Here is a 27,482-nt window from a genome sequence, read left to right as displayed (position 1 = left end):
TTCCATAGTGACTGTGCCAATTTACGTTCCCACCAACAGTGCACAGGGGTTCCCTTTTTTCCACGTCCTCATCAACACTTGTTATTTCTAGTCTTTTTTATAATAACCATTCTAACAAGTGTGAGGTGGTATTTCATCATGGTTTTGATTTGCACTTCCCTGATGATTAATGATATTGAACATCTTTTCATGTAACTGTTGGCCATCTGTATGTCTTCTTTGGAAAAATGTCTGTTCACACCCTCTGCCCATTTTTTAATCAGATTGGTTTTTTTGCTGTTAAGTTGTATGAGTTCTTTATATATACCCCTTATCAGATATATGATTTGCAAATATTTTCTCCTAGTCAGTAGGTTGCCTTTTCATTTTGTTGATGGTTTCCTTTGCTGTGCAGAAGATTTCAGTTTGATGTGGCTCCATGTGTTTATTTTTGCTTTTGTTGCCTTTGCTTTTGGTGTCAGGTTCAGAAAATCATCAACAAGACCGGTCAAGGAGCCTACTGCCTATGTGTTCTTCTAGAATTTTTTATGGTTTCAGCTCTTACGTTAAAGTCTTTAATCCATTTTGAGTTAATTTTTGTGTACAGTATGAGACAGTGGTCCAGTTGCTTTTACAGTGTGGCTGTCCAGTTTTCCCAGCACCATCTATTGAAGAGACTATTCTTTCCCCATTGTATATTCTTGGCTCTTTTATCATAAATTAATTGATGGCACATGCATGGGTTTATTTCTGGCCTCTCTATTCTGTTCCATTGATCTATGTATCAGTTTTTATGCTAATATCACACTATTTTAATTACTATAGCTTTGTAGTGTAGTTTGAAATCAGGCACCTTGGGGCCTCCAGCTTTGTTCTTCTTTGTCAGGGTTGCTTTGGCTATTTGGGGTTAAAATCACTTTTTTTATTTGAGTCTAGTTGACATACTATGTTGCGTTAGTTTCAGGTGTACAACATAGTGATGCAACATGGTTATATATTATGCTATGTTCACCGCAAGTGTAGCTCCCATCTGTCTCCATATATCACTATTATACTATCATTGACTACATTCCTTATGCTGTGCCTTTTATTCCCATGACTTACACATTCTGTAACTGAAAGCCTATTATTTCCCTCTCCCCTTCACTCATTTTGCCCAACCCCCAGCCCCCTCCCTGCTGGCAGCTGTCAATTTGTTCTTTGTATTTATAGGTCTGATTCTGCTTTTTGTTTGTTTATTCATTTGTTTTTGTTTGTTTAGGTTCCACTTATGAGTGAAATCATATGGTATTAGTCTTTCTCAGTCTGACACCCAGGCGCCCTCATTGGATGCTTGTAACCAAGACTTTGAATCTTGACTGGGGCAAAGAAAAGGAAATAGTTAGAATTTATTTGCTACTATTACAGTCCTGTATTGGCCAGATTCTTCCACTAAAAGATAATTAATGCTTTCTTGCTTCTTGACTTAACAGAGTTGCCTTGAGTCCTGCCCTTTTTCTTAGCCTGTGATTTAGGCCTCCCAGTGATTCTGTGAGCCCCAATATCTTTCCAGTGAGTCAATCCTCTACATTTTTTTTTACCTAAAATACAGTCTTTTTGCTTGCATCCAGAAATCCTGATAGCATAGAACATTATGATCCAAGCACCTCTGTCCTAAATAGTACTAAGTAAATGTGACTACATTCTTATATTTTGATTCCCATCACCACCACCCATGTTATTTTTTTGTATTCCCTTAGATTAGCCCATTATCTAAAAAATAAAAATGAAAAAGTAAATAAAAATGAATTACTGTATCTGCTGTACATCTGGCACATAGTAGATACCATAAAAATGAGATTCATTTTATACCTACCTTTTAGTTTCTTCACTGAGATTCATCATCGTGAGTATGGTAATGAGGCACTTGGGAAACACCCTTGTCTCACCAGCATATTTACAAATCTATGGAGACATAGTATTTTTACTTTGGTTCCTAATCTTAAGAGTACCAATTATTTAGGCTCCAGGCTTCTCCTGTGCATGAAATACCCTGCTAACTATATTTCCTTCCTTTGAAGTTTTCATTTAGCCAGAAGCTTCAAGAATGAAGGTAGAGATTTTTGGATTCTCTCTCTCTCTCTTTTTTTGAAGCTCTTTCAAAAGGAGGCAGGCAGTCACTTGTGCCAGTTCTGCTCGTGCCGACCATATTGCTAAGACGTTCAGGGCTGAGAGCACACAGGGACTCGGCATGTGCCATCTTGGCTCTGCAGAATAACATTCATTCTGCCTGCCTTTGAGTATGATGGGTGTTTGGCCATCTGTGTGAATGTCTGAGTTGTTAGAAGCAGCTCAGAAACGAGAGACGTATCTGGCTTTCTTCAAACCTCCCAGGAGTAGCCTGCCCTGACCCTGCAGGTGAAGTTTGCTCCCTGTGGTGCGCTCTGTCAGCGCCTTGGCCAGCTTCTGCATCACAGAAACCACTTCTTTTTTTTTTACAGAAAAGTAATAGCTCATTTCTTGAGCCCTTATTTACCAGGCACTGTATTAGGAGCTCTACGTATATTATCACATTAGTCCATAAAACTATAAAACCTCGTATTTTAGATAAAAATAACCAAGGCTTAGAAAGATCTGGAATCTGTCCAAGATCATTCATTTATTTTTTTTAAAGATTTTATTTATTTATTTATTTGGCAGAGAGAGAGATAGCAAGAGAGGGAGCACAAGCAGGGGGAGTGGGAGTGGGAGAGGGAGAAGCAGGCTTCCCGTGGAGCAGGGAGCCCGATGTGGGGCTCAATCCCGGGACCCTGGGATCATGACCTGAGCTGAAGGCAGATGCTTAACGACTGAGCCACCCAGGCACCCCAAGATCATTCATTAAATAAGTAGCAGATTCAGAATTTGAATTTATGGTGGCATACATGCCATTGGGCATGGTGTTTAGTTTCATTTTGAGTAAACAGAAATTAAGTGATACCTGAATTGCTATTCCTTGCAAAAGATATAAACATAGGGAACCTAGGTTTTGTGTTTTAAATCTCAGGCATGTGATTAGCCAGATAGCCACGTGTTTCTCTATATCTGTTTGAGATTTAGATAAAACTGACCCAGTTCTCAAAGGTCAAGTTGAAAAAAACAAAAGTCAAGTTGCTGCATGTTAAGTAGCCTAATGAAAGTTAACCTTTTTATTCACTTATACTGTGGGAAATGATGTAATTGTCGGATCTCTTGCAGAAGAGAAGAGAAGAGAGCACAAGACTAAAGGAGGAGGGAAATGTGCAGTTTAAGAGAGGAGGTAAGGCACCTGTCTCAGCACTGATGTCTGGTCATCCTGATTCCTCGTGCTGTCTTGGAGTGTGAAGAAACAGCAGAAACATTTGGAAACAACTAGCAAACCTAAACTGCTAACAGTACATTGTTGCTTCCCAACACCTTAGAATTTGATTTTCCACCAGGTCCAGATCATTCTCACCTGACGGTGACCAATTACCATGTCTCTTCGCAGAGGCATACTTTTTCTTTTCTCTAATCCACTATAGAACCAGAAGGTAGGAGGGCAGACTTCTCAGCTGATGCTTTGGAAAACTAACCTGGAATGTTAAAAGGCTGTTTGCCTCATTGATGTAAAAGCAGGGTCCCCCTTACTTACTTGCAACAATGCTGTAAAAACTGGCCCAGTGATTCCAACATGGCCTAGGAAAGTATTTTTGCTTGTACTTTGGTCTTTCATGTACCTTTTTCTTCGGCTGCCTTAAGTAGAGAGATCTTCTCCATGTCCTTCTGTGTTTCTTAACATTTGCTTAGGAATAATTTGAGTTCATTCAGTTGATTTGGGGGAACTGTTTGATCTTATAATAGCCTTCTATCACATGTAAAGTGTATATGCTTTAGAAACATATCAAAATTGGGACGCCTGGGTGGCTCAGTCGGTTAAGCCTCTGCCTTCAGCTCAGGTCATGATCCTGGGGTCCTGGGATCGAGTCCCACATCAGGCTCCTAGCTCAGCGGGGACCCTGCTTCTCCCTCTGCCTGCCCCCCTCCCCGCTTGTGCTCTCTCTCTCTGACAAATAAATAAAATCTTAAAAAAAAAAAAAAAGAAATATATCAAAATGTATATGCTTTAGAAAACTAGAAGTAGTAACATTTTCCCCTAGTTATTTTTTAGATTTAAAATTGTTTTCTTATATCTTGTTTAGCAATCATCACTTTTTTTTTCCTACGTACTAATGGTTTTGATTTTGAAAGCGTATCTCTTGTATTTTATTGTTAAATATTTCAAGCCTGAGAAAGGAGTGAACAGGCAATTTTATTTTTTTTATTTTTTTAAAGATTTTATTTATTTATTTGAGAGAGAGCACATGAGAGGGGGGAGGGTCGGAGGGAGAAGCAGACTCCCTGCCGAGCAGGGAGCGCGATGCGGGACTCATCCCGGGACTCCAGGATCATGACCTGAGCCGAAGGCAGTTGCTTAACCAACTGAGCCACCCAGGCGCCCCAGGCAATTTTCTTTTAATGCCCTGACCATAATTCTTTGTGTGGCAATGAGTAAATAAATTTATCACCATTTTCTCTTTTAAGGTGTTTAGTCAACCACTGATTTTTACATTGTTGCTCTTAGCTCCATAAAATGTCTCTCCAGACATTTCAGGGAAGCAGTTTTGGCCAGGTTGACTCCATGAAAGCATAATATCTTTAATGAAAATACATACGTAGAATTTTTGTCTTTATCCTAAGCCATTAATCCTAGACTTTAGTTTCTTTCATCTGTCCAGTTCTCTAATCCTCTTTCATTATTCCTTACTAAATTGATAAGCCAAATGAAAGTTAAACATACAGAACATTCTACTTGAGACCTTTGTTCTGTGAATGGAAAGCTGTGCATTCTGAGATACTATGGAATACATAAATACAGGGAATAAAATCATAATGACCTTTCATCTTTTACCTTATCCTCAGATTATATAGAAGCTGAGAGTTCTTATAGTCAAGCCCTTCAGATGTGCCCATCCTGCTTCCAGAAAGACAGGTCTATTCTGTTTTCAAATAGAGCTGCTGCAAGGATGAAACAGGTATGTATCTTTGAGCTTTTCTTTTTAAGAAGCACATGAACGGGCGCCTGGGTGGCTCAGTCGTTAAGCGTCTGCCTTCGGCTCAGGTCATGATCCCAGGGTCCTGGGATCAAGTCCCACATCGGGCTCCCTGCTCGGCGGGAAGCCTGCTTCTCCCTCTCCCATTTCCCCTGCTTGTGTTACTGCTCTCGCTATCTCTCTCTCTGTCAAATAAATAAATAAAATCTTTAAAAAAAAAAAAAAAGCACATGAACTTGCAGTGTTTTCATAGGGTAGCTTCTGTTTCAAACTAGCAGAGGGGCTGCGACTCTTGATCTTGGGGTTGTGAGTTTGAGCCCCATTTTGAGTATAGAGATTCATTAAAAATAAAATCTTTTAAAAAAAGAGAAGAAAAGGGGCTTAAAGTTGCTGCCTCCCTTTTCCTGCGCATGTATTTCCCTGATGTAAAGGGCATAGGAAAGATAGAAAAGTATTTTGAAAAACCTGAGTCAGGGGGCGCCTGGGTGGCTCAGTCGTTAAGCATCTGCCTTCGGCTCAGGCCATGATCCCAGGGTCCTGGGATCGAGTCCCGCATCGGGCTCCCTGCTCCATGGGAAGCCTGCTTCTCCCTCTCCCACTACCCCCCTGCTTGTGTTCCCTCTCTCGCTGTCTCTCTCTCTGTCAAATAAATAAATAAAATCTTTAAAAAAAAAAAAATCTGAGTCAGATTACTGCAAACATTCCTTATTAGAGTCGCTGATTGAACATTTTCATTGGAGGAAGGCTGACAAAGTCTCCACCAAACTAGGGCAGGTTAATGAAGCAAAAAGCCAAGTAGTACATGTTCTAGAATAGCTGCAGCTGCTTATTTTAAGTCTCTGGAATTCTTGATAAAGATTCAAAGGGAGAGGGAAACACCGATTAAAACTCTGGACTTGAAATGCTTATTGCTAGGATTCTGATTCTCTGTTGAAAGTGTGGACACAGGGAGAAATGTCCAACAGTTGGGATGAGAGGTGCCCCTAAATGTAAAATAGGTGTCAGGGAAAGTTGAAGAGCATTTTGTATTTCCAAAGGATTGAGAACCGAGTATAACATGGTTAATGGAGGCTAATGTGCGGTTGTATTGGTTTTGTACCATGTTGGAACTAAAAGTTAGGTTTGGGGGCACCTGGGTGGCTCAGTTGGTTAAGTGTCTGCCTTGGGCTCAGGTTATGATCTCAGGGTCCTGGTGTTAGAGGATCGCAGGGTTCTTGTCTCATGGAGTCAAAGAATGAATCTCGCAGACACAAAAGGGTGAAGTGAAGTGAAAGTTTATTAAGTGAAGGTGAGAGCAGAAAGCAAAGAAGAAGCTCTCTAGAGGGAGAGGGGTCCTGACAGGGTTGCTACGGGGCTTTTAGTGGCAGTCTTTTATTGAGAACTGACCAGGAAGCTTGTGGCCTTGAGCTTCTTGTGCCATCTTGGTTTGAGCATGGACTATTGATAGCGTCCTTAATGACTTAATTCTTTGAGGTTTGGCCATTTTCTATGATGCAGTGTAGCCACCAAAGAAAAGTACTCCCTAACATCGGAGGACAGGTGGTCAGGTTTCCTTATTCCTTGTTCACTCTGGCTTAGCACTTCTTCCTGCCGGGAATAGTTTCAGAGCCCAGCCAGGGGCCCCCTACTTCTCCCTGCCTATACCTTAACCTTATTTACTGGGATTGAGCACCACATTGGGCTCCCAGCTCAGTGGGGAGCCTGCTTCTCCCTCTGCCATGCCCACCCTCACCCCTTCCTATGCTTGCCCATGGGCGCCCTGTCTCTCTCTCTCAAAATATTAAATAAATAAAAATAAAAGTTTGTTGTTGATTTGTCTACTTAGTCAACATAGTCCTAGTCAGTCAACATAGCCAATTTTAATGGATTGAAATGATGTGAAAGTTTTGGGGGGAAAAAATACCGCTTGTTTAAATATGGCTATTTATATCCAAAGGACAAAGAGTAGTTTATTTAGCATACCTTAAGCAGCCACAAAGCAAGGTCAGGGGCACCTGGGTGGCTCAGTCGTTAAGCATCTGCCTTCGGCTGAGGTCATGATCCCTGGGTCATGGGATCGAGCCTGGGATCCGGTCCTGGGATCAAGCCCCCCATCGGACTCCCTGCTCCACAGGAAGCCTGCTTCTCCCTCTCCCTCTCCCACTCCCCCTGCTTGTGTTCCCTCTCTGGCTGTGTCTCTCTGTCAAATAAATAAATAAAAATCTTAAAAAAAAAAAAAAAAAAGCAAGGTCAAGATTGGTTAAGTGGGTTTTTTGTTTGTTTATATCAGGTATTTATATCACTTTCTCTAGTTGCCTGAAATTCTCTAGTGCCTCTACCAAAGTCACTTTTGATGACTAGGTTTTTTTTTAAAGGGGTGGGATGGGGAATACTTGAATAATTGGACATGAGGAAAGGGTTTGTTTTGTTTGTTTGTATGTCTAAACTTGTATGTTTTATTATTGGATACAGTTTCTAAGGTGAAGTATTTTTAGAGTGATTCATATGGAATGCGAGAAGAAATAATTCTAGAATATACAAACACATTTTGTGTTAGAAGAAATAAAATAGGGGCGCCTGGGTGGCTTAGTCGGTTAAGCATCTTCCTTCAGCTCAGGTCATGATGCCAGGGTCCTGGGATCAATCCCCACTCAGCGGGGAGCCTGCTCCTCCCTCTCCCTCTGCCATTTCCCTGCTTGTGCTCTCTGGCTCACTTGCTCTGTCAAATAAATACAATCTTTAAAAAAAAAAAAAAAACAATTGTTTTAAGTTTACATAGAACAATATTCATTAACATATTCTACCACTGATCTGAATTCACATAGTTGGAAAAAATCTTACCTTTTGCTTTTGCTTTTTGGAGACATCTTGTCACATTCTCAAACTGGAAATTGACATTATGAAATGAGATCAAGGATATCTTCAATTTCAGGAAAAGGCCCATTTGGCTCCTGGGATTTGGAATTCTTTGTTTCCACAGTTGACAAGTTACTGATTGGGTTGAGCTAGCGTAATCAACCAGTTCTTAAATTAGGAAAATGTATATGGTCTTGCTGGTCTTTTGTCTGTCACATCTGAGGAGAACTCAGAAGAGAATTGTTCTGTGACTGTCTCCTATACGAAGGATAGGTTTGTTGGTGCATGTTTTGTTTTGTTTTATTCTTTTAAGTTGTACTCTTAATATTTTAGGAAGACTCTATAGTTAGAGACATAAAAACTTCCAGGATTAAAGCACTGAAGTGATTTAAGGAGCATACTCTGAGTTTTCCAAGAAGTGGTGGGTTAACTGCTTTAAGAAAAATTTCTGAAAGGCACATGCAGGCTCAGCAGCCCTGACTGAGTGACCCTGACCAAACTTTACATTTCACATCTGGGGAGAAAAGGCAAACTGGAGTTAGGGCAGAGTTTCTGCTCTAAGCTTGGCTGTACAAGAGCAGACAAAGCCCTAAAAGTATAGACCCTAAGTTTTTAAAACTGTCCTTATATCTTATATACATTGTGGTGTGTGTATCTTATGTAAGTTATGAAAGGATGGTAAATAGGTTCTGATTTTTTTTATACATGGCACTTTGGAGACTAACACTCTTAGCAGCAGATAATACCTGAGGGGTTAGTAGACTATGACCTCAAACAAAGGATGCCACAGTAAAATACCGTAATTCCTTGATCTGCAGAGGCTGATTATTGATAAGATGCACTGCAACTTAGTGCTCTCTTAGGGGCACAAAGAATACCAGCACAAGTGTACACATAAGTTATAAAGATTTACTCCTATTTCAGAAACTTTAAAATATGAAATTGTGTGTCTTAGATTTATAGAAATATGGTAAATTGGGAAAATACTGACTTACCCAAAGTTATACAGATTTCTTTACTACAGGACTTCATAGAGCTTTTAATATGTGAATTGGTAATGATGAACATTGGAAGAGGTATGATATAGTTAGTGCCTCCCAGATGACTCTGGAACCTTTTTTGTTTGTTATGGGTAAAATGCAAATGACCTAAAATTCACCATTTTAACTGTTTTAAACTATATAATTCAGTACCATTAAATATGTTCACAATATTATGCAGCCATCACCACTATCTGCTTCCAGAACTTTTTCATGACCCCAAAAGGAAATCCTGTACTCATTATGATAGTCACTCCCCATCCTGAAATTTTGACTGAATTCTGAAACTCAGTTTGATAGACATTGCTCTAAAATACTGTTCAAAATATTTAGTATTTTCTACAGTAGCCATTATGGGAAGTATTGAACATTTATTCTTTTTCTTTTTCTTTTTTTTTAAGATTTATTTATTTATGGGGCGCCTGGGTGGCTCAGTCGTCAAGCGTCTTCCTTCAGCTCAGGGCATGATCCCGGGGTCCTGGGATCGAGCCCCGCATAGGGCTCCCTGCTTGGCAGGAAGCCTGCTTCTCCCTCTCCCACTCCCCCTGCTTGTGTTCCCTCTTTCACTGTCTCTCTCTCTGTCAAATAAATAAAATCTTTTTAAAAAAAATGTATTTATTAGCGTATGTGCACGCATGTGAGGGGTGGGGCAGAGCAAAAAACAATACCCCTTGTTTAAATATGGCTATTTATATCCAAAGCACAAAGAGTAGATCTCCTGTTGAGCATGAAGCCCAATGCAGGGCTCAATCTCACAACCCTGAGATCATGACCTGAGCCGAAGTCAGTAGTTGGATGCTCAACTGACTAAGGCACCCAGGCACCCCTGTTGAACATTTATTTGAATTAACATTTCTGTAATATTGTAGAAAACTTCTAATTTGGGGAAAATAGACATTTTAGAGCTTCAGGGGCCAAATAGCAAATTAGTGTCAGAGCTGGAATTACAATCTAGTTCTTTTTTTTTTTTTTTAAAGATTTTATTTATTTACTTGAGACAGAGAGAATGAGAGAGACAGAGAGCACATGAGAGGGGGGGAGGGTCAGAGGGAGAAGCAGACTCCCTGCCGATCCTGGGACTCCAGGATCATGACCTGAGCCGAAGGCAGTCGCTTAACCAACTGAGCCACCCAGGTGCCCCACAATCTAGTTCTTTAGAAAGTGTTCTTCTCCCTGTGCCGTGCTTCTAGATTGAGCAAGGTAAATTAGATATCTTATTTCATGAATTGTTTTCTATTTTTGTTTTATCAATGGATAAATTAAGATTTATAACCAAGGGGCGCCTAGGTGTTTCAGTCAGTTAAGTGTCCATCTCTTGGTTTCAGCTCAGGTCATAATTTCAGGGTCCTGGGATTGAACCCTGCTCAGAGCTGAGCTCAGAGTCTGTTGGAGATTATCTCCCTCTTCCTCTGCTCCTGCCCCTGCTTGCTCTCTCTCTTTCTCTGTCAAATAAATAAATAAAATCTTAAAAAAAAAAAAAAAAAGATTTGTAACAGAAACTAATGACAAACCACACTGTGTCTATGATGGACCATCTGTATACTTTCTAGAAGATACCACTTTGGGTGTGATAATATAACAGCTAGCCAAGGAGAAGAGTTATGAACAGTTACTCATATTCAGTCATTTGCCCTGCTTTTTGATCATAATGGGTCTCAGTATCAGCGTTCTTTTTTTTTTTTTTCGAAGAGTTTATTTATTTTACAGAGAGATAGAGCAGGGGGGAGTGGGAGAGGGAGAAGCAGGCTTCCCACCGAGTAGGGAGCCTGATGCGGGGCTCGATCCCAGGACCCTGGGATCATGACCTGAGCGTTTAACGACTGAGCCACCCAGGCGCCCCTCAGTATCAGCATTCTAATGGTGAAGTGCCTTGGAAATGTAATAGGTCAATTGCAATAGTCTTTAAAGATGTTAGGAAGAAACTCCTTGAATAATTTGTTTCTAGGAGGCTTTCACATCAGAGCTGTCACCATACTTTGAATTTTAGCTTGGAAGTAACATGCATGTTTTCGTGTGATTTCTTTAAAGAGCAATTGTGCATCTCCATAAGCAGTTATTAATGATCAACTTATGTCATTGAGCCTTCGGGCCATTAAGATTGAACTGGGGTGACACATACTAATGTTATGTTTCATTTTAGGACAAGAAAGAGATGGCCATCAGTGACTGCAACAAAGGTACAACTTTTTAGTCTTGTTATATGTTAACATACAAGAGCATTACCTCAGCTGGACAAATAGATGTATGTAGTTGACCCTTGAACAACACAGGTTTGAACTGCATGGATCTACTTATACATGGATTTTTTTTTTTTTTTTCTGAATAAATACAACAAAGAACCCTAAATGTGTGGGGATACAGTGGGGATATTTTAAGAAAATCTTATGATTTTCTTAATAACATTTTCTTTTCTCTAGTTTCCATTACTGTAAGAATACAGTATATAATACACAGAACATACATAGTACGTGTTAATCAACTCTCCGTTACTGGTAAGGCTTCAGGTCAACAGTAGGCTATTAGTAATCAAGTTTTGGGGGAGTCAAAAGGTATATGTGGATTTTTGGCTGCGTGGGGGTTGGGGGTCAACGCCCCTAACACCCCCTCCCCCTCGCATTGTTCAAGGGTCAGCCATACTTGTATATGTGTATACCCTTACTCTGGGACTTTTAAAGAAGTTTTATAGTTCAGTCTTCTTAGAGGTGCTGTGTAGTAGTCATCTTCACATAAACATGCGTTTGAATGGATAGTTCTCTCAGTTTATCCTGTATTAGTAAATATGTGAAGAAAAATTCAAAGCTGCCTTGGCAACAGAAGCTCGTGGAACTTGCTTCCTGTAGTGTCTAAATTACTTTCCTTGGGGATTGAGATTGAAGATCTTAGGTGCTGCTAGGGCGTCTGGATCTGTGTGTTGGGGGGGGGGGTGTAGCCGCGGGGAGGGGCAGCTTCTGTTAGGGAATTGGTACTCTCTTCACGTGCAGTAATTCTTCCAGACCCATTTGTCATCATTTTAATTACCTTTTCAGGTTCCACACAATGAACCGAGACTTTGCTCTCTGATACCTGAGTTCCATTACAGTCTTTTCATCCCACCAACTTAGAGAGACGCTCCCAGCCATAGGATCTCTTTTGGGGTTTTGGTTGGTGGCTTGCTTGGTTTTGGTTTTTATCCAGAGATTTCCTGATAGGCCAGATCATTGTCTTGCCTTTCTGCCCAGCTTGGTTTTGGAGAACACATATAATCACTTTTCCTTGCATCCTACTACTCTTCCATCTTTGGATAATATTTTCTCAGAATTGAAGAGTTAGAAAGAACCTTGTATGTTATCTGGTCCTACTCCTGCTCAGCATGAATTCCTCTCCTTTTTTTTTTTTCTTTACATTAATTAATCACCTCTGTTGGCTTGCTTTCTTTATAGTTGGTATTTCTTGGTATCTGAATGAAACTGTTAGTACCTTTGAATCTAGCAAAGTACTTTTGATCTATTATATGTTGGGCTGGAACTAATTCTGAATGTGCTATTTTGTTTGGAGGAAGGTGTTTAACCTTAATTTATGTGAGACGTGTGGCTCAAGTTTAAATTAGGCTCGAGTTTAAATTAGGAACAAGTTACTGATGTTCAGACCTCTTTTTCTGTAACCAAATCATGAGAAAATGCCTTGTAAGCCTGATTACCAAGGCATACACTAGGAAACATAGTTCATTTCCAGCTATACCCCCAAGTGTAGGAGCCTTGCCCAGAAAATGAGAGGAAGTGGAGGAAAGTGTTTTCGAGGTTGGTTTTGGGATTTGCTTAAACCAATACTCATGTGCTTATACATAGTCATTATGGGCTGCGTACCTTGTACCCACAGGCAAAATCATTGACAGTAGTATGGTTTATTTGTATTAAGGTCCCTTCCCCCCTCACTCCAGTACTCCAGACACAGTTCACAAACCTCCAGAGGACTTAACAGCATCTTCCTGAGGTCATATTGGAGCTCGTTAGCACTAGTCACATGGAATAATATTTAATACCACTCACCTTAGACTCTTCAGCTTTGGCATAAAGTTAAAGTTCATTCTCTTCATATGGATTGGGAAAGAAAATCACTATGTTGATTTTAGAGGTTTTTATAAAGTGATCTTGGAACAAGTTCTTTCTCTTCAATATATATTTGCATTGTTAGAAATTATCCACTAGTTGAAAAGGAGGCAGTATCTGGGTGAAAATGTAAATTAGGGGTTGACTTTTTTAAAAGATGTAATAGAAGTCACTGGAGAACTTTTCCTGTGGATATTATGATATTGCAGTTGGGGATATTTTAAGAGAATACGATGTACCAGACTAAGGGGAGGTTGACTGCATGTAAAGTTGAAATGTTAGGGATTTGGGTTCCTTCAGAAAACCTTCTCCTGAACCAGTATCCCCCCCCCCCCCCCAAACTACTGTACCATTTCTCTGATCCTCTTCATCACAACAGTAATCTATACTTGCTGTGTCTACTTTGTCTTCTCCCATTCTCTCCTCATTCCACATCCACTAGGCTTCTGTTCGGTGCCACTGGAAACTCATCTTGTAAACATCACCCACCACTTCATCTTGCTCAACTCAATAGTGGCTTCTCTATCCTCTCTTTACTCATCTCCCCAAAGCATTTAATAACAGTGTATCATTCCTCATTTTTTTTTCTTGTTTCATTGGCTATTCCTTACTCTGTTTTGCTGGCTTCTATGTCAGCCTTGACATTTTTAAAGTCGCTAGATCTTAGTCCCACATAGAGCCCTCTTCTTTTTTTCCCTCTATAAATTTTCCTTGTGTGATCTCATCCAGTTCTGAAATGTTAAATGCCATCTACAGTTTATATCTTCAGCTCTTTCCTGTTGTCTGGACCCCCTGTATCCCATTGCAAACTTGACATCTCAATATTCTTGGATGTCTGGTAAGCATTGAAGATTTAAGGTGCCCAGAACAGACTGGGGCCTCCCCAGTCCCCTCACCCACATACCCACAAACAACTTGCAGTTCGGTTTTTTCATTCTTATAAATGGCATTACCATCCATTCACTTGCTTATTCTCTTTCTTTCATTCCACATAATTAATTAGCAAGTCCTCTGGGCTCTAGTTCAAAGACATATATTTAATGTGGCCTTTTCTCTCCCTCTCCACAATAACCAGCTTAGCCAGCAGTCTCTGTCATCCGGACCACTGCAGTAGGCTGCCAGCCACCTCACTGCTTTCATTCTTGCCCTCCACACTGCGGCCCAAGGAGTCCTTTAAAGCTCTAAATCAGATGATGTCTTTAGTCTGCTGGCAGCCGTTCCCATGCCTTCTTGTCACACTTAGGAAAAAGTGTACGCTCCTTTCCCTGGCCAGCAAGGCCTCCACGCTCTGGTCCTTGCCCATATCTTCAGCCTTACCCGTTCCCCAGCCCTGAGCCTAGTCACTAATATGCCAAGGTGGTTATTGTTTTGGAGCCTTTACTCTTGTTGGTCCCTCTTCCTGGTACACTTCTCCTTTCAAATGGCTGGCCTCCCTCAGATATTCCCTTTTCATAGTCTTCGACTGCTGTCTGAAGTTACCTTATTTCCCCTTTCACTTGCATTTACTTACATTGTTTCATTTTTCTATATAGCGCTGCGACTGTCTGAAATTATATGCCTGTATGCTGTCTCCTCTAGCCTACTAGAATAGCTTAAAGCTTTGTGAGAAGGAGGACTTTGTCTTGTTTACCACTATACTCCAGAGATACACTGCATGAGGTACAGATATTAGGTACTAAAGAAACAGTTACTGAAAACATGAATGAATAAAAATTGAGTATATTACTTGAAGAAAAAAAGTTATGGAGCCATGACCTTGCTTTCTAACAGAAAAAGAAACAACTCAAAAGAATAGGAGAAATGCAGTACAGTTGATCCAAAACATGGGCAAAGGATGTTTAGAAGGGCAGTCATTGCTGGATAAAGGAAAGGATATTATGCATCGGTGACCTAAAGGTGTTGGAACGAAGTCTGAAGGAACAGTGAGGGTTTAGCTAAAAATGTAACCTCAGTAGTCAAGGCATAACCTCGGGTGTTGAGGCCTAGAAAAAAGAGAATGATAGCAGAGTCTGCCACCAAACTGTTTTCCCTCAATTCTTTAATTTGTACCTTCAAATTCTCTCACTTTTGGACTGTGCATGAGGGCTCTGTGTTCTGGCCTGTTCCGAACTAGACAAAGGGCAAGTATGTGAAAACAGAACTTTGGGTGTAGACCTGGGTTTCGTACACTACAGCCCCCAAGCCAAACTCAACCTGCCACCTGCTTGTGTACAGCCCCCGAGCTGAGAATGGTTTTACATTTTTAAATGGTTGGAAATCAAAAAAGAAATATGGGGCACCTGGGTGGCTCGGTCGTTAAGCGTCTGCCTTCGGCTCAGGTCATGATCCCAGGGTCCTGAGATCGAGCCCCACATCGGGCTTCCTGCTCCGTGGGGAGCCTGCTTCTCCCTCTCCCACTCCCCCTGCTTGTGTTCCCTCTCTCACTGTGTCTCTCTCTGTCCTATAAATAAATAAATAAAATCTTTAAAAAAAAAAAAAATTTTGTGACATAGGAAAATTCTATGAAATTCAAAGTTCAGTGTCCATAAACAAAGGTTTCTTGGAGGACAGCCATCTTTATTTTCTTCTACATGGTCTGTGGTTTCTTTTGTGCTACAGTAGCAGGGATGAATAGTTGTGACAGAGATGGTCTGTCCTGCAAAGCGGAAATTACGTGTTGTCTTGCCCTTTACGGAGAAAGTGTGTCAGTGCCAGGTGTAGTCTTTGACAAATGACTCTTCCTTTTAGACCCTTGGGGTGGTTAATAAAGAAACACAATACAGCTGGGCACAGGCAGGCCCTTTTTCTTCATAGTAACAATGATTTCTTCTCTTTTTACAGCAATTCAGTTAAACCCCTGCTATATCAGGGCAATACTGAGGAGAGCGGAGTTGTACGAGAAAACGGACAAGCTAGATGAAGCCCTGGAGGACTATAAATCCATTTTAGAAAAAGATCCATCCGTACATCAAGCAAGAGAAGCTTGCATGGTAAACCTAATTTTTAAAAAATATTTTTTGTTCTGTTCCCTGTGTTGCTACTCATTGAATCTTAGATAATCCTCTGGGACCCGACTACCTTCCATTTGTATATTTTTAAGGGCTTATCAAAATATATGCGAGATCTAACTTTGAAGTGGTGGTCACAGACCCTCTGTGACCATGTACCATTCTTTAAGTGTTAACTGTGTAAACCTTTAATCTGTAGGATTAATGAGAACTCAGTTTCATTATTAGACTATGGAAATCTTGTACAGTTTAGTCCAAAATGAGTCTGAGTAATATATTAGAGGTAATAAACTTCTGGTTTTCTGCCCATCCTTTTCAGTCACCAAGTTTCTATTTACTATCATATGGCCAGCATACTTCCAATTAAATATATTCCAGATTAGCCTTCTTATCTTTCTTAAAATTACTCTTACTCTTCTTGTCCATGGCACTACAGATCCTCTTGGTTCTAATAAACATAATATTTTTGTGTCAGTTGTCAATTAGCTAAATGTTACTGGGTTTTTTTCCCCTTAAAAATAACTCCAGGGGCACTTGGATGGTGCAGTTAGTTGAGCATCCGACTCTTGGTTTCAGTTGGGGTCATGATCTCAGGGTCTCAAGATCAGGCCCCGTGTTGGGTTCCTCAGAGAGTCTGCTTAAGATTCTGTCTCTGGCCTGGGTGGCTCAATCGGTTAAGCAGCTGCTTTCGGCCCAGGTCATGACCTTGGAGTCCTGGGATCAAGCCCCATGTCGGGCTCCCTGCTCAGCGGGGAGCCTGCTTCTGCCCCTCCCCCCTGCTCATGCTTGCTCTCAGTCTCTCTCTCTTTCTCTCTGTCTTAAATAAATAAATAAAATCTTAAAAAGAAAAAAAAGATTCTCTCTCTGTCTCTGCCCCTCCCGCTTGTACTCTCTTACTTCAATAATAACTGATCTTGGGGCGCCTGGGTGGCTCAGTTGGTTAAGCGACTGCCTTCTGCTCAGGTCATGATCCTGGAGTCCCGGGATCGAGTTCCCGCATCAGGCTCCCTGCTCAGCAGGGAGTCTGCTTCTCCCTCTGATCCTCCCCCATCTCATGCTCTCTCTCTCTGTCTCATTCTCTCTCTCAAATAAATAAATAAATAAATCTTAAAAAAAAAAAATACTAAAAAAAATAATAATAATAACTGATCTTTTATTTATCCAGAAGGGGAATAATGGGAGATAGACTGGTTTGGATCATTAAAAGACATCAGCAGTTTGAAATTGGTTTTAATCCTTTATCTGACTTTTAACATCTCTGAATGGTGGTAGGATTGACTTAAATTTGACACAAGGAAGGGGAATAGAGTTCTTAAAATCTTAGCCAAACTCTTGGTAGCCTTTATTCTTTTTTTTTTTTTTTAAAGATTTTTTATTTATTTGACAGAGAGACAGCTAGAAAGGGAACACAAGCAGGGGGAGTGGGAGAGGGAGAAGCAGGCTTCCCACTGAGCAGGGAGCCCGATGTGGGGCTCGATCTCAGGACCCTGGGATCATGACCTGAGCCGAAGGCAGATGCTTAACGACTGAGCCACCCAGGTGCCCCGGTAGCCTTTATTCTTGTCACATTGGTTCTAAACCTTCTGTAAAAGGGAGCCTTTTATGTCAGTTGTTATATGCATAACGAATTTGTTTTATTTTGAATTATTATAACTGGGTTGTTACTAAAATTGCAGAGTACTTAGGGCCAATTACAGAGCTAAAAGCAGCTATACAATAAAGACTCTAATCTAGATCATTGATTTTCAAGTGGGATGATTTGGTTTCCAGGGACATTTGGCAGTGTATGGAGACACTTTGATTGGCATGACTGGAATGGTACTCTTGGCATCTAGTGGCCAAGAATGCTCTAAACCTCCTACAATGCGTAAGACAGCCCTCACAACAAAGAATTACCTAGTCCAGAATATCAGTAGTGCCAAGACTGAAAAACCCTGAGTAGGTGATTCATTTAGGGACATCCAATATTGATCTGACCCCTTCTCAACAACTTAGATTATACTAAGAAAGGACTTCAAGTTAAAAAATACAAGTCAGCCAAAAAATTAAAAATATATAACCCATAATCCCACCACCTAAATATACCAATGTAAACATCTGGAATGTATTCTTTTTTTTTTTTTTTTTTTAAGATTTTTTTATTTATTTATTTGAGACAGACAGAAAGCACATGAGAGGGGGGAGGGTCAGAGGCAGAAGCAGGCTCCCTGCCGAGCAGGGAGCCCGATGCGGGACTCGATCCAGGGACTCCAGGATCATGACCTGAGCCGAAGGCAGTCGCTTAACCAACTGAGCCACCCAGGCGCCCTGGAATGTATTCTCTCAGAAATTTTTTTGTCTATGTATTTACCAAATTTTTATTGAGGTCCTCCCTGGGCCACTGTGCCAAGAACTGGGAATAGAGCAGTGAACCAAACAAAACCCCTCTTTGTGTAACACCCACAAATACTTGTTTTTTTCTGTATTTAATAGGATCTTATATATGTACATCATCCGATCTGACTCACGTTAAGCTTGTTTCTCAAATTCAAAATAAAGCCAAAAGATTTTTCACCAGCCCTTGTTTCTCCTCTTTTCCCCTCAGAGATTACCTAAACAGATTGAAGAACGTAATGAAAGGCTAAAGGCAGAGATGTTAGGTAAGTTTGCTTCCCTTACTTTCCCATGACCCTAGTAGCTAGGAGGCAGGGGTGAGGGACAGCAGGATTTGGGATTTGCTGGAGGAGAACACAACAGTTAGAAATAGCTTTGGGGCCCATCGTTTGTTGTATGAGCCATAGCAAGGTCTGAGCTGTCTTTGACTCCAGAAGGGTTAGAGTGGCTTAGAGAGGATGTCAGCTTTTGAAAAACTAAACTTCTATTTTGTTTTTCCTGAGAAATTTTCCTGCCTTCAAGAATGCAAACATGATTCAACCTGGGATCCCACTAACCTCTATTTCAGATCATGAATTACATGAAAACAGTTGAGTTTCTTCATTGAATAAACAACTTAAGTTTTAATTTCATTAGAAAAAGCTACTGCAAGTCAAAACCGTGTCTGAACCAAGGGAATGTTTGTTTTGAAAATGGCTTTGAGAGTCCCATTAGTGTTTGAGAAGACACAAGATGGCAGCAATTAGGAGTAAATAGTGAGGGGACAGAAGACTGAGTGGAGCTCAGGGAGGATGGACTAATGGTTTAGTTCTCGTACCTGCCAAAGCATGTTATAGTTGGAATCAGAGAAGCCCCCCATGAATAGTCTGCTTGACTAAGGGGAGTAAAGGTTCTTGGACAGACACCTGCCCAGTATATTCTCCTCATAACCTGATACTTCCCTGCTCAAGATCTGTTTTGTATTCTTCCTTAATGAGTATTTTCTAAATCCACCATATGAACTGAATTTAATATATTGCAATCACATGGGCCTAAAGGAAAAAATCTTAAAATAAATTGAGCTTGGCCATTTGAACATATTTTCCAAAGGATCACTCTGCTCGCAGAGCTGACTGAGAAGAAGCCGTCCATGGGGCGCCTGGGTGGCTCAGTCGTTAAGCGTCTGCCTTCGGCTCAGGTCATGATTCCAGGGTCCTGGGATCAAGCCCCGCATCGGGCTCCCTGCTCTGCGGGGAGCCTGCTTCTCCCTCTCCCACTCCCCCTGCTTGTGTTCCCTCTGTCGCTGTGTCTCTCTCTGTCAAACAAATAAATAAAATCTTTAAATCTTTAAAAAAAAAAAAATGTAAACAGTCCACAACCCTCTGGCCCCTGCTGAGAACTGTTTTTAGAGTTGGGGAGACTTCTGGAGCCTTCCCCAGTTTTTCCAAAAGACACTCTTTCCCTAATTTACATATTTAAATTTGACACTATGTTTGAGCAGAAAAATTATTTTGGAGGTGCTCTTTCTTCAAGGAAGAGGGAAAAGAGCATTTTCCACCTATTCTAACAATGACTTTTGTTTTAGAAAAAAGATAGTATGTGTACTTAGCTGAGCTGTATTTCATGCTGAAAGAGATGATGTCGGGCTGGCCATGGTGGACTTGGAGAAGACCCTTAGGCGTTGTGCTCTGGGTCCATTTTTTTGAGCCAATATGAAACCCTAAAGGGGATGGATATAAACTGAATCTTGCAGCCATTGTCAATTCCAGATGGAATCAAAACTTCATTTCTCCTTGCCTGGCTGCCTCAGTCACTCTAACTTCTCATGAGCTGAAGTTTCTGTCTCCAGGGCTTTGGGTTTTACTTATATTGGCCTCTTCGTTTGAAATACTCAAGTTGAATTCGTTCTCAGTTGCTTCTGTAATGAATTCTCCTCTCATCAGACTTAAACAGTTTAAGTTGTTTGGTAAATATTATGTCAGTTTGTTGTTACACAGAAACAGTATGAATGGCTAGACTCCTTTATCTTCTTCCTAAGTATAAAGATCACGAGTAAGATATTGCTTCTAGGTGTTCCCCACCATCAGAGAGCCTAAAAGGGAGAAACCACTCTCTATATGGAATCTCGGCCCCACAAAAGCTTTCTGGAGTTCTTCCCTCCCCCTACAGATGACATAACTGTGCTTCATGTGCTGTGAGATCCTTGGAGGCTACTCACTCTGCAAAACAATGCCACCCCTTAAATGTTCTGAGCAAGCTTTTTGCAGCGGACTACACGATTTTTAGTGCTGGTTTCCCTGGAAATGCTTGGCTTCTATTGAAATACCAGCAGTTAAAGATTTGAAAAACTGTTCAACACCATTTGTCATTGGCATTTACGAAGTTAGGTAATTATTTAACAAGGTGAGCTTTTATTTAGGTTTGTTCAACAATCTTTGACTTGCTTTTTCAAGTCAAGTAAGTTGACTTCCTTTTTGTTAGAGGAGCCCTGTAGTTGCCTCCATGGGAAAAAAAAAATCCCAACTGGAATAATGAAGGGGGTAGAACATACTAAACATACTTGCTCCTCCCTTTCTAGCCTATCATTTAGAAATATCATTAGAACAAGCGTGGAGACCCAGAGTGGCCATCAGTCACAGTGCTGCAGTCCTTGCTAATCACAGAGAACAAGCATGTTGGCTTCAGATTTGAGGAAAGTGGTCAGCAGCTGGTGTGTTTCCTTTTGTCCTTTTCTCTGGGAAGCTTAGCCTCATGGCCATAATAAGCCAGGAAATTTAAGGTTTAAAAGGACTTAGGGTATGGTCATTGGTGCTGGACAGAGCACCCCAGGAGGCTGAGAGCTTTTTTAAAGGACTGGTAGTACTAGTTAGTGACCAATGCCCTATTTATTTAGCTTTGCTCAAATCTAGTGATTTTTCACTTTTTTTTTTAAATAGGAGAACTTTTTATTTTTTTATTTTTTAAGATTTTATTTATTCATTGGAGAGAGAGAGAGACAGATAGCAAGAGAGGGCAGGAGCAGGAAGGAGAGGGAGAAGCAGGCTCCCCACTGAGCAGGGAGCCCGATGGCGGGGCTCGATCCCAGGGCCCTGGGATCACGACCCAAGCTGAAAGCAGACGCTTAACCAAATGAGCCACCCAAGCGCCCCAGAGAACTTTTTAAAAAAATCTTAGGTGATTACACCAAATTAGAACAGCTAGTAAAAAAGGCAAGAAAAAAAATTTTACATGAAATCACAACATAGAAAACAAGGAGTGGTATTTTATTTGTATCAGTTCAAATATATAGCATTTATTATAATCAGAATAACCAGGCAAGTTTGAGGAACATAAAAATTTGAAATCGGATTTAGATGGTAGGCACAGCCTTATGAGTATCTGTATCTAATTTATTTCTGGTTTTGATTTCATTAAATTTTTGTCCACATAGGTAAACAATAAAAACAGTTTCAAAGGTAAAACTGATGAGACATTTTCAGAATCCCTGAAGCTCCTCTGCTCAGCTGGAGGACACTGAGGGCAGATGTTTAGTGTATTGCTCTGCATTCAGGAGCATCTTGGGCAGCATGGCTGTTTAACCTTAAAGGGGAGACGGACGAGTGCCTTCCTGGGGTAGATTCTATACACAGTGCGCGATGAGGTGAGCCTCATCCTGGCATTGAGGTGAGCGCGAGGGCTGTGTACTTAGAGGCCAGATGATGATACTAATAGATCTCTGAATAAGCCTTGGTTGCAAATAGAAAAGAATGGGATGAAGACTTTTGTCATCATCGTTTGTAAATTGTGTTGTCCTATATCCTAGCCCAGCCATGAAATCTCAAACAAGTAGAATTGCTAAGAATCTGTACATGTGTGTTTGTAGTTCTTCCTTGATCTCTTGTCATCTTGTTGAATTGAACTGTGAGGTGGAAGATAAAGTTGTTTGCTTTCTCCAAAAAGTAACGTGGGCTATTTTCACATCATGTAAGAGAGACACTCCGCCCGGGGCAGCCTGTCCCGCCAATCACTAGAGACAGGTGTCCACAATTAGTTTTCAGTATCAGGCTCCTGATCAAGATTCCACTGGCCAGCTACAAAAGCAAATTATCTTTTGGGGCTGGTTCGCAGAATGCATTGCTCAGACCAGCTTCACATGAGAACTCGTTCAGAATGCCCGTTTTCAGGCTCCACGCCCATCCTACTAAATCAGAGGTCAGGGTGGAGCGCAGTGCTCTGAGTTCCGACAACCCCTCTAGATGTTTCTGGTGCACACTCGCGTTTATCCAGCGCTGTGTGGGTGTGTGACTGATGCGTGGGGGCCGTGTGGAGGCAGCTCAAGAGAGGACCTAGAAGGGGGGATGGAGGGTGCATTGCAGGGATGCGGCCAAGAGTGGTCAGCCACTCTGCTCTGAGAAGTTCCTCCTGAGCAGAAGCAGCATGTCACTGAGTTTTGCCTTTCCGTCCTTGTGCTGTAGCTGCAGCAGAGAAAAAAGAAAAAGACATTTCAGAATGCACTAGACTTGAGAGCTCAGACAGCTCTCTGTGGCCAGCCATTCCTTGCCATGTTCCATTTCTGGTGTTTATTTGGACAAGCTGTCACTGGAGAAATCGAGTCAGCTCACTGTAGGTTGTCACCGTTTACCAGGTGGGTAGGGGCTACCACCCAGGTCCTCGGGTGGGGTTATATCCCAGTAGCTGGTGGAGCTTGTGTTCTAACCGTTCCATGAGATGCTGCTCTTCTTACCTTAACCAAGAGCTGCCAGGTTCCTGTCCTGACCTGGAAAACCTAGAGCCACCCCTTGAAACTCTCTGACTCCCTAAAAGGAACCAGAGACCGGGGGGACTGGGCATAGCCCAGTAGTCCTTTCCTCTCCCGGACACCTGCACTGCTTCCTGCCCGGCTGCTCCAGCACACACCTGGGCCTTGTTCACCATCCGGCCCAGGTCTTCCCCTCATACCATCACCTCCTTACACCTTGGAACATATTTCTGCTCTCCTGATTCCTGAAGTTTCTCCAGTGTTCATTCCTGACCACTAGCAACCTCATGAGCGCACGTTTGTGAACTGATTTAAGAAAACCATCTTGTCTGATGCCATGAGCAAGAACTATAGAAGGGAGCTTAGGAATAATTCATTCATTATCTTGGCAAAGATTGAACATATTCTTTTGCCTCTCCCTGTGCATTACAAGCTTCTCTGCTCTGCATAGTACAGGGTTCTAGAATCAGCTCCCTTACCCAGGGTCACAAGAAAGTCCTGACATTGTCACTGACTCTTAAAACTGCTGAAGCCATACATGTGGATACCCTGGAAATCGAGGGTTGTTTTTTTTTTTTTTTTTTTTCCCATATTTCTCTTCATGCGACGACCCTAATACTCATTATACATGCAGTGTTTTGTACTCCGGCCACATGAGTGCCTCTGAACCACTTCCTTCCTGCAGTTATTCCCTCAGGGAGTATCAGTGTGTAGATTCTCACTGCCCTACTCTCTGCCTCCTTTCCTGGTTGTCACTCCTTCAGCTCCTCTCAGGAGAATCACTCCTGCTTCTTTGACAGTTCTTGGTAAGGCTTAGCTCAGCCTCCGCTCACCGAAGAGCTCATATAGGCATTTGATTTGGCTGTGAATTTTTTTTTTTTTTTTAAGATTTTATTTATTTGACAGAGAGAGACACAGCAAGAGAGGGAACACAAGCAGGGGGAGTGGGAGAGGGAGAAGCAGGCTTCCCGCGGAGCAGGGAGCCCGATGCGGGACTCGATCCCAGGACCCTGGGATCATGACCTGAGCCGAAGGCAGACGCTTAACAACTGAGCCACCCAGGCGCCCCTTGGCTGTGAATTTTATCTTCCATATTCTGTGCTGTCTCTTGATAAGCCTTTTCCTCAGAGGAAAGCAAGAGGCCGCTTCTGTGGCTTAGCGCCTGCCTCGTAAGAGGGAATGCCGTGTCAGGATTCCCTTGCATCCCACTGGGCCCAAACCCCAGGGATCTTAAGGACGTGAAAACAAATGGCATTCCTGGCTCCCCTCGGGGTAAATGGACACAGTTAGTAGCTCCAAAGAGAAGTTACACATAATGAGTCCATTGGGTTGTTGTGATACAGTGTTGCTTGGAGGCATAGAAACTAGTATTTATCAGTTCTGGATCCAGTGACAAGGGTTGTTCTCTCGTCCAATAAACATTCTTGTCTGAGCACAAGCAGTTTTGGACTCTTCTCTTTGCCTGCAGTCTAGACTAACAGAGGAGATCCTAAGTTAGGGACATGCTGACACATTGCGGCTGAGCGATGGTGCCGGATCTGCTGCAAGTGGAAGTAAGGCAACCTAACTGAGTGCTGCCCAGATAGGGAAGGTGTAGAATTTGGCAGCCAGTGGAAAAGGTGGCAGATAGGCTAATTTGGCAAATGATTCTGTCTTAGGGACCAGGAGGCTGCATTAGTCCGTGCGTGTCCAACCCGACTCTAAACAGCAGCAGGAAAACTCAGTGTGATTGTGTACGTATTTATGGGCATGACCGCTACTGAAGATGCTTCTCTGCTGTTACCATAACAAAAGATGAGTTTTCAGAAACCAAAAATTTGTTGGTTATACCGTAATGTTTTGCTCTGTTCCCTTATGTTCTCACTGGCCTTAGTCTGATTTCAGAGCTTTTTTTTTTTTAAGGTCTTATATATAGGTGGAGAGGGGCGGAGGGAGAGGGACAGAGAGAATCTTAAGCAGGCTCCACACCGAGGGCGGAGCCTGACGTGGGGCTCAGTCTTATGACCCTGAGATCATGACCTGAGCCGAAATCAAGAGTCGGACGCTTAACCGACTGACTGAGCCATCTGGGCGTCCCTTAAGATTTCATTTTTAAGTAATCTCTACACCCAACTTGGACTGAGAACCCTGAGATCCAGTGGCGTGCTCTGCCGACTGAGCCAGCCAGGCGCCCCTCAGAGCTGCTCTACCCAGCATTAGACATTCAGATGTTTGTTCGGGGAATAAATGGCTTCTTTCCCATGACGTTGCACTCACTCCAGGGTCTCCTCTTCTGATTCATTCTTCCCTGTGGCACAGGAACCACAGACCTCTGGCCTGGCTCATAAGAACCCACCGGGACGTGCCCTTCCACCTGCCTTTGAGCCCACTGAACACACTGCCTGCCCTTGCCCGCCCTTGCCCGCCCTTCTTATGCATTTATTCACACCATGTCTGCCTGCGCACTCACTCCCTCTGCCTCAGGTGGCTGCAGTCCTGTCTGTCCTTGCCTGGTGATCCCAGTGCACACGCTTCCCCGAGAAGCTCTGCCGGCTCTCCCGTCCTCCCTGCCCCCGGGCACGGAGTGGACCTCCTACGACCTCTCCTGGCACACTGTGTCTCCGCTTACCTCTGCACCTCCGGCTTCCGTGTGTAGGGCTGGTCTTCCCCATTGCATCGCAGCTTCTTCTGGGGCGGTGGCCGTCTCCGGTCCCTGCGTCCCCACCACACACAGCAAGATGCCACACACGAGAACTTAGGACCGTTGGTAACCTCAGGTCTTCCCTGGCGCAGAGACTTTTTCACTGTGTGTCTTTAGTAGGTGTCTCGGGCACTTCGGTCCGTTGTGTCACTGAGCAAGCAGAACTTCCTGTGTTCTGTTCTCTTCTGTTCTGTTCTGGAGATAAGAGAGTGAAACTATTGTGGAATGGTAAAAAGGCTGAGAACGGAAGGACAAAGACCCATAGCCTCGTGTGTAGGTTGGGTCGTCAGGGAAACCGAAGCCAGGATGGGATTCGAAGTACAAGAGACTGACTGGGGAAGCACCTGCAGGGGGGCCTGGGGCGGAGAGCCGTCAGCTGCCTGTGGAGGAGAGACGGAAGTCTCACACAGCACTGCAGTGCTAAGAAAGTTCCAGCAAAGCCACCGAGGAGCCACAGTTGGCTGTCACAGTACCTGGTCTGCCCCTCCCGAGCTGGGTCACGGACGGGGACGCGCCGCCCGCAGTGAGAGAAGCACGTTTTCCTGAGTGCCATCCACAGAGTCAGTGCAGCGAAGAGTGGCGGGCAGGGTCTGCAGCCAGTCAGGCAGAGGGAAAAGCTGCCAAAGGCCCTCCCTGTCCCTCTCCGTCTGTGCCCCTGCCGCGCCCCGTCAGCCCCGGTCCCTCGAGCGCTGGGACGTGCAGGCTGTCCTGGGACGCCTCCCTCGGCTGCTGGACTGAGCACGTCGCAAAGGCCGAGAGCCAGCTTTACTCGGTAGCTCCCACCGTGCCGCAGAGTAGGGGCCGCCTCCGTGCATGGGGCGCCCCGGCCTCGGCCGCCACTCCCAGTGGCCCCTCGAACAGAGGCCCCTCGAACAGAGGCTCAGGCGGGCGGCGCTGCTCCCTCCGGCAGCGCAAGGTGAAGACCGCTTGAGATGCAGTCTCACTTGGCTCACTCCGAAGAGCCAAGGCTTGTGCCATCAGTGACATTTTATTCGGCTTCCCGCCCTCCTTCGTCACCCCCAGGATAGACTGCCAGGGCTCTGGGGCACTCCCGCTTGCCCGAGGACGCCGCTCCTCTCTGTGCTTGGTGTGGCCCCTCCCTGGGCGGCCGCCACCCGTGTGCAGGGATGGACTGCGCCCGGCACCTGTGTTCAGCTTAGGGTTGGGAGGCCTGCCTGCAGAATGGTCAGCCTGGGTTCTGGGAGCTTCCTCAGAATATGGTGAGCTTCTGGGAGCTAAATCTTAGACTGAGACCAAAAGTTCTTTCCATGAATTATGAGAAAATGCCTTGAAATGTCAAGGTTATGTGTCTATAAGTTCTTTACCTGGGCTTTTCTTCAAGGTGGGAGGCCTCAGAGGGATAAAGCTGCTACACGTGGGAGGGCGGGAAGGAACCTGTAGCTCCGACGATTAGGGATTTCTTTCCCTTTGACCCCCATTCTCCTCTCCATTGGAAACAGACCTGCAAGAAAACAGTTCAGAGAGGGTCAAAACTGTGTATTCACCTGTCCCAGCCAACATTTTCCAAAACACTCTTAGTTTCAAATATTCTAGCCCTTTGCCCCTGTAAATCTCTCAGAAGTCCTGAAAACTCCAGCTTGAGACATACAAACTCTGTGGCACTCATATGTGTAGAATCGGCATAAAAATCCTTGGTTATACCATGTGTCTCAGTTTTGGCTAATGGACATGAACTCACCTGTGATTAATGCGTAAA

General features: G+C 43.1%; 1 protein-coding gene and 1 long non-coding RNA gene across 4 annotated transcripts in view; one reads left to right on the top strand and one right to left on the bottom strand.

The window, feature by feature from the left end:
• The window catches only part of TTC1 (tetratricopeptide repeat domain 1), a 50,690-nt gene that overhangs the window by 21,988 nt on the left and 1,220 nt on the right, over positions 1–27,482 (top strand). The window contains exons 3-8 of one of the 3 annotated variants that reach the window (XM_045901944.3): positions 3,196–3,256; positions 4,918–5,030; positions 11,064–11,100; positions 15,829–15,977; positions 18,580–18,634; positions 22,802–22,971. In XM_045901944.3, coding sequence (XP_045757900.2) covers positions 3,196–3,256; positions 4,918–5,030; positions 11,064–11,100; positions 15,829–15,977; positions 18,580–18,634; positions 22,802–22,953 — 567 coding nt within the window. In that variant the 3' untranslated portion in view covers positions 22,954–22,971. Of the gene's footprint in view, positions 1–3,195; positions 3,257–4,917; positions 5,031–11,063; positions 11,101–15,828; positions 15,978–18,579; positions 18,635–22,801; positions 22,972–24,743; positions 24,989–27,482 lie in introns of those variants that run through there. The other 2 variants (XM_054513756.2, XM_045901949.3) reach the window with 2 other exon arrangements.
• On the bottom strand, positions 22,579–27,443 carry LOC135365419 (uncharacterized). Its single transcript, XR_010413235.1, has 3 exons — positions 27,091–27,443; positions 25,694–25,960; positions 22,579–22,801 (listed from the first exon to the last, which is right to left on the bottom strand). It is a non-coding gene; the product is annotated as an uncharacterized LOC135365419 (long non-coding RNA).

The sequence above is a fragment of the Mirounga angustirostris genome, unplaced genomic scaffold (assembly GCF_029215605.1).
Source record: "Mirounga angustirostris isolate CCGP_5_RB_7025 unplaced genomic scaffold, mMirAng1.0.hap1 SCAF_7, whole genome shotgun sequence".
NCBI lineage: Eukaryota > Metazoa > Chordata > Mammalia > Carnivora > Phocidae > Mirounga > Mirounga angustirostris.
Note: the sequence above shows the minus strand (reverse complement) of the source record. Positions and strands in the feature narration are given on the sequence as shown.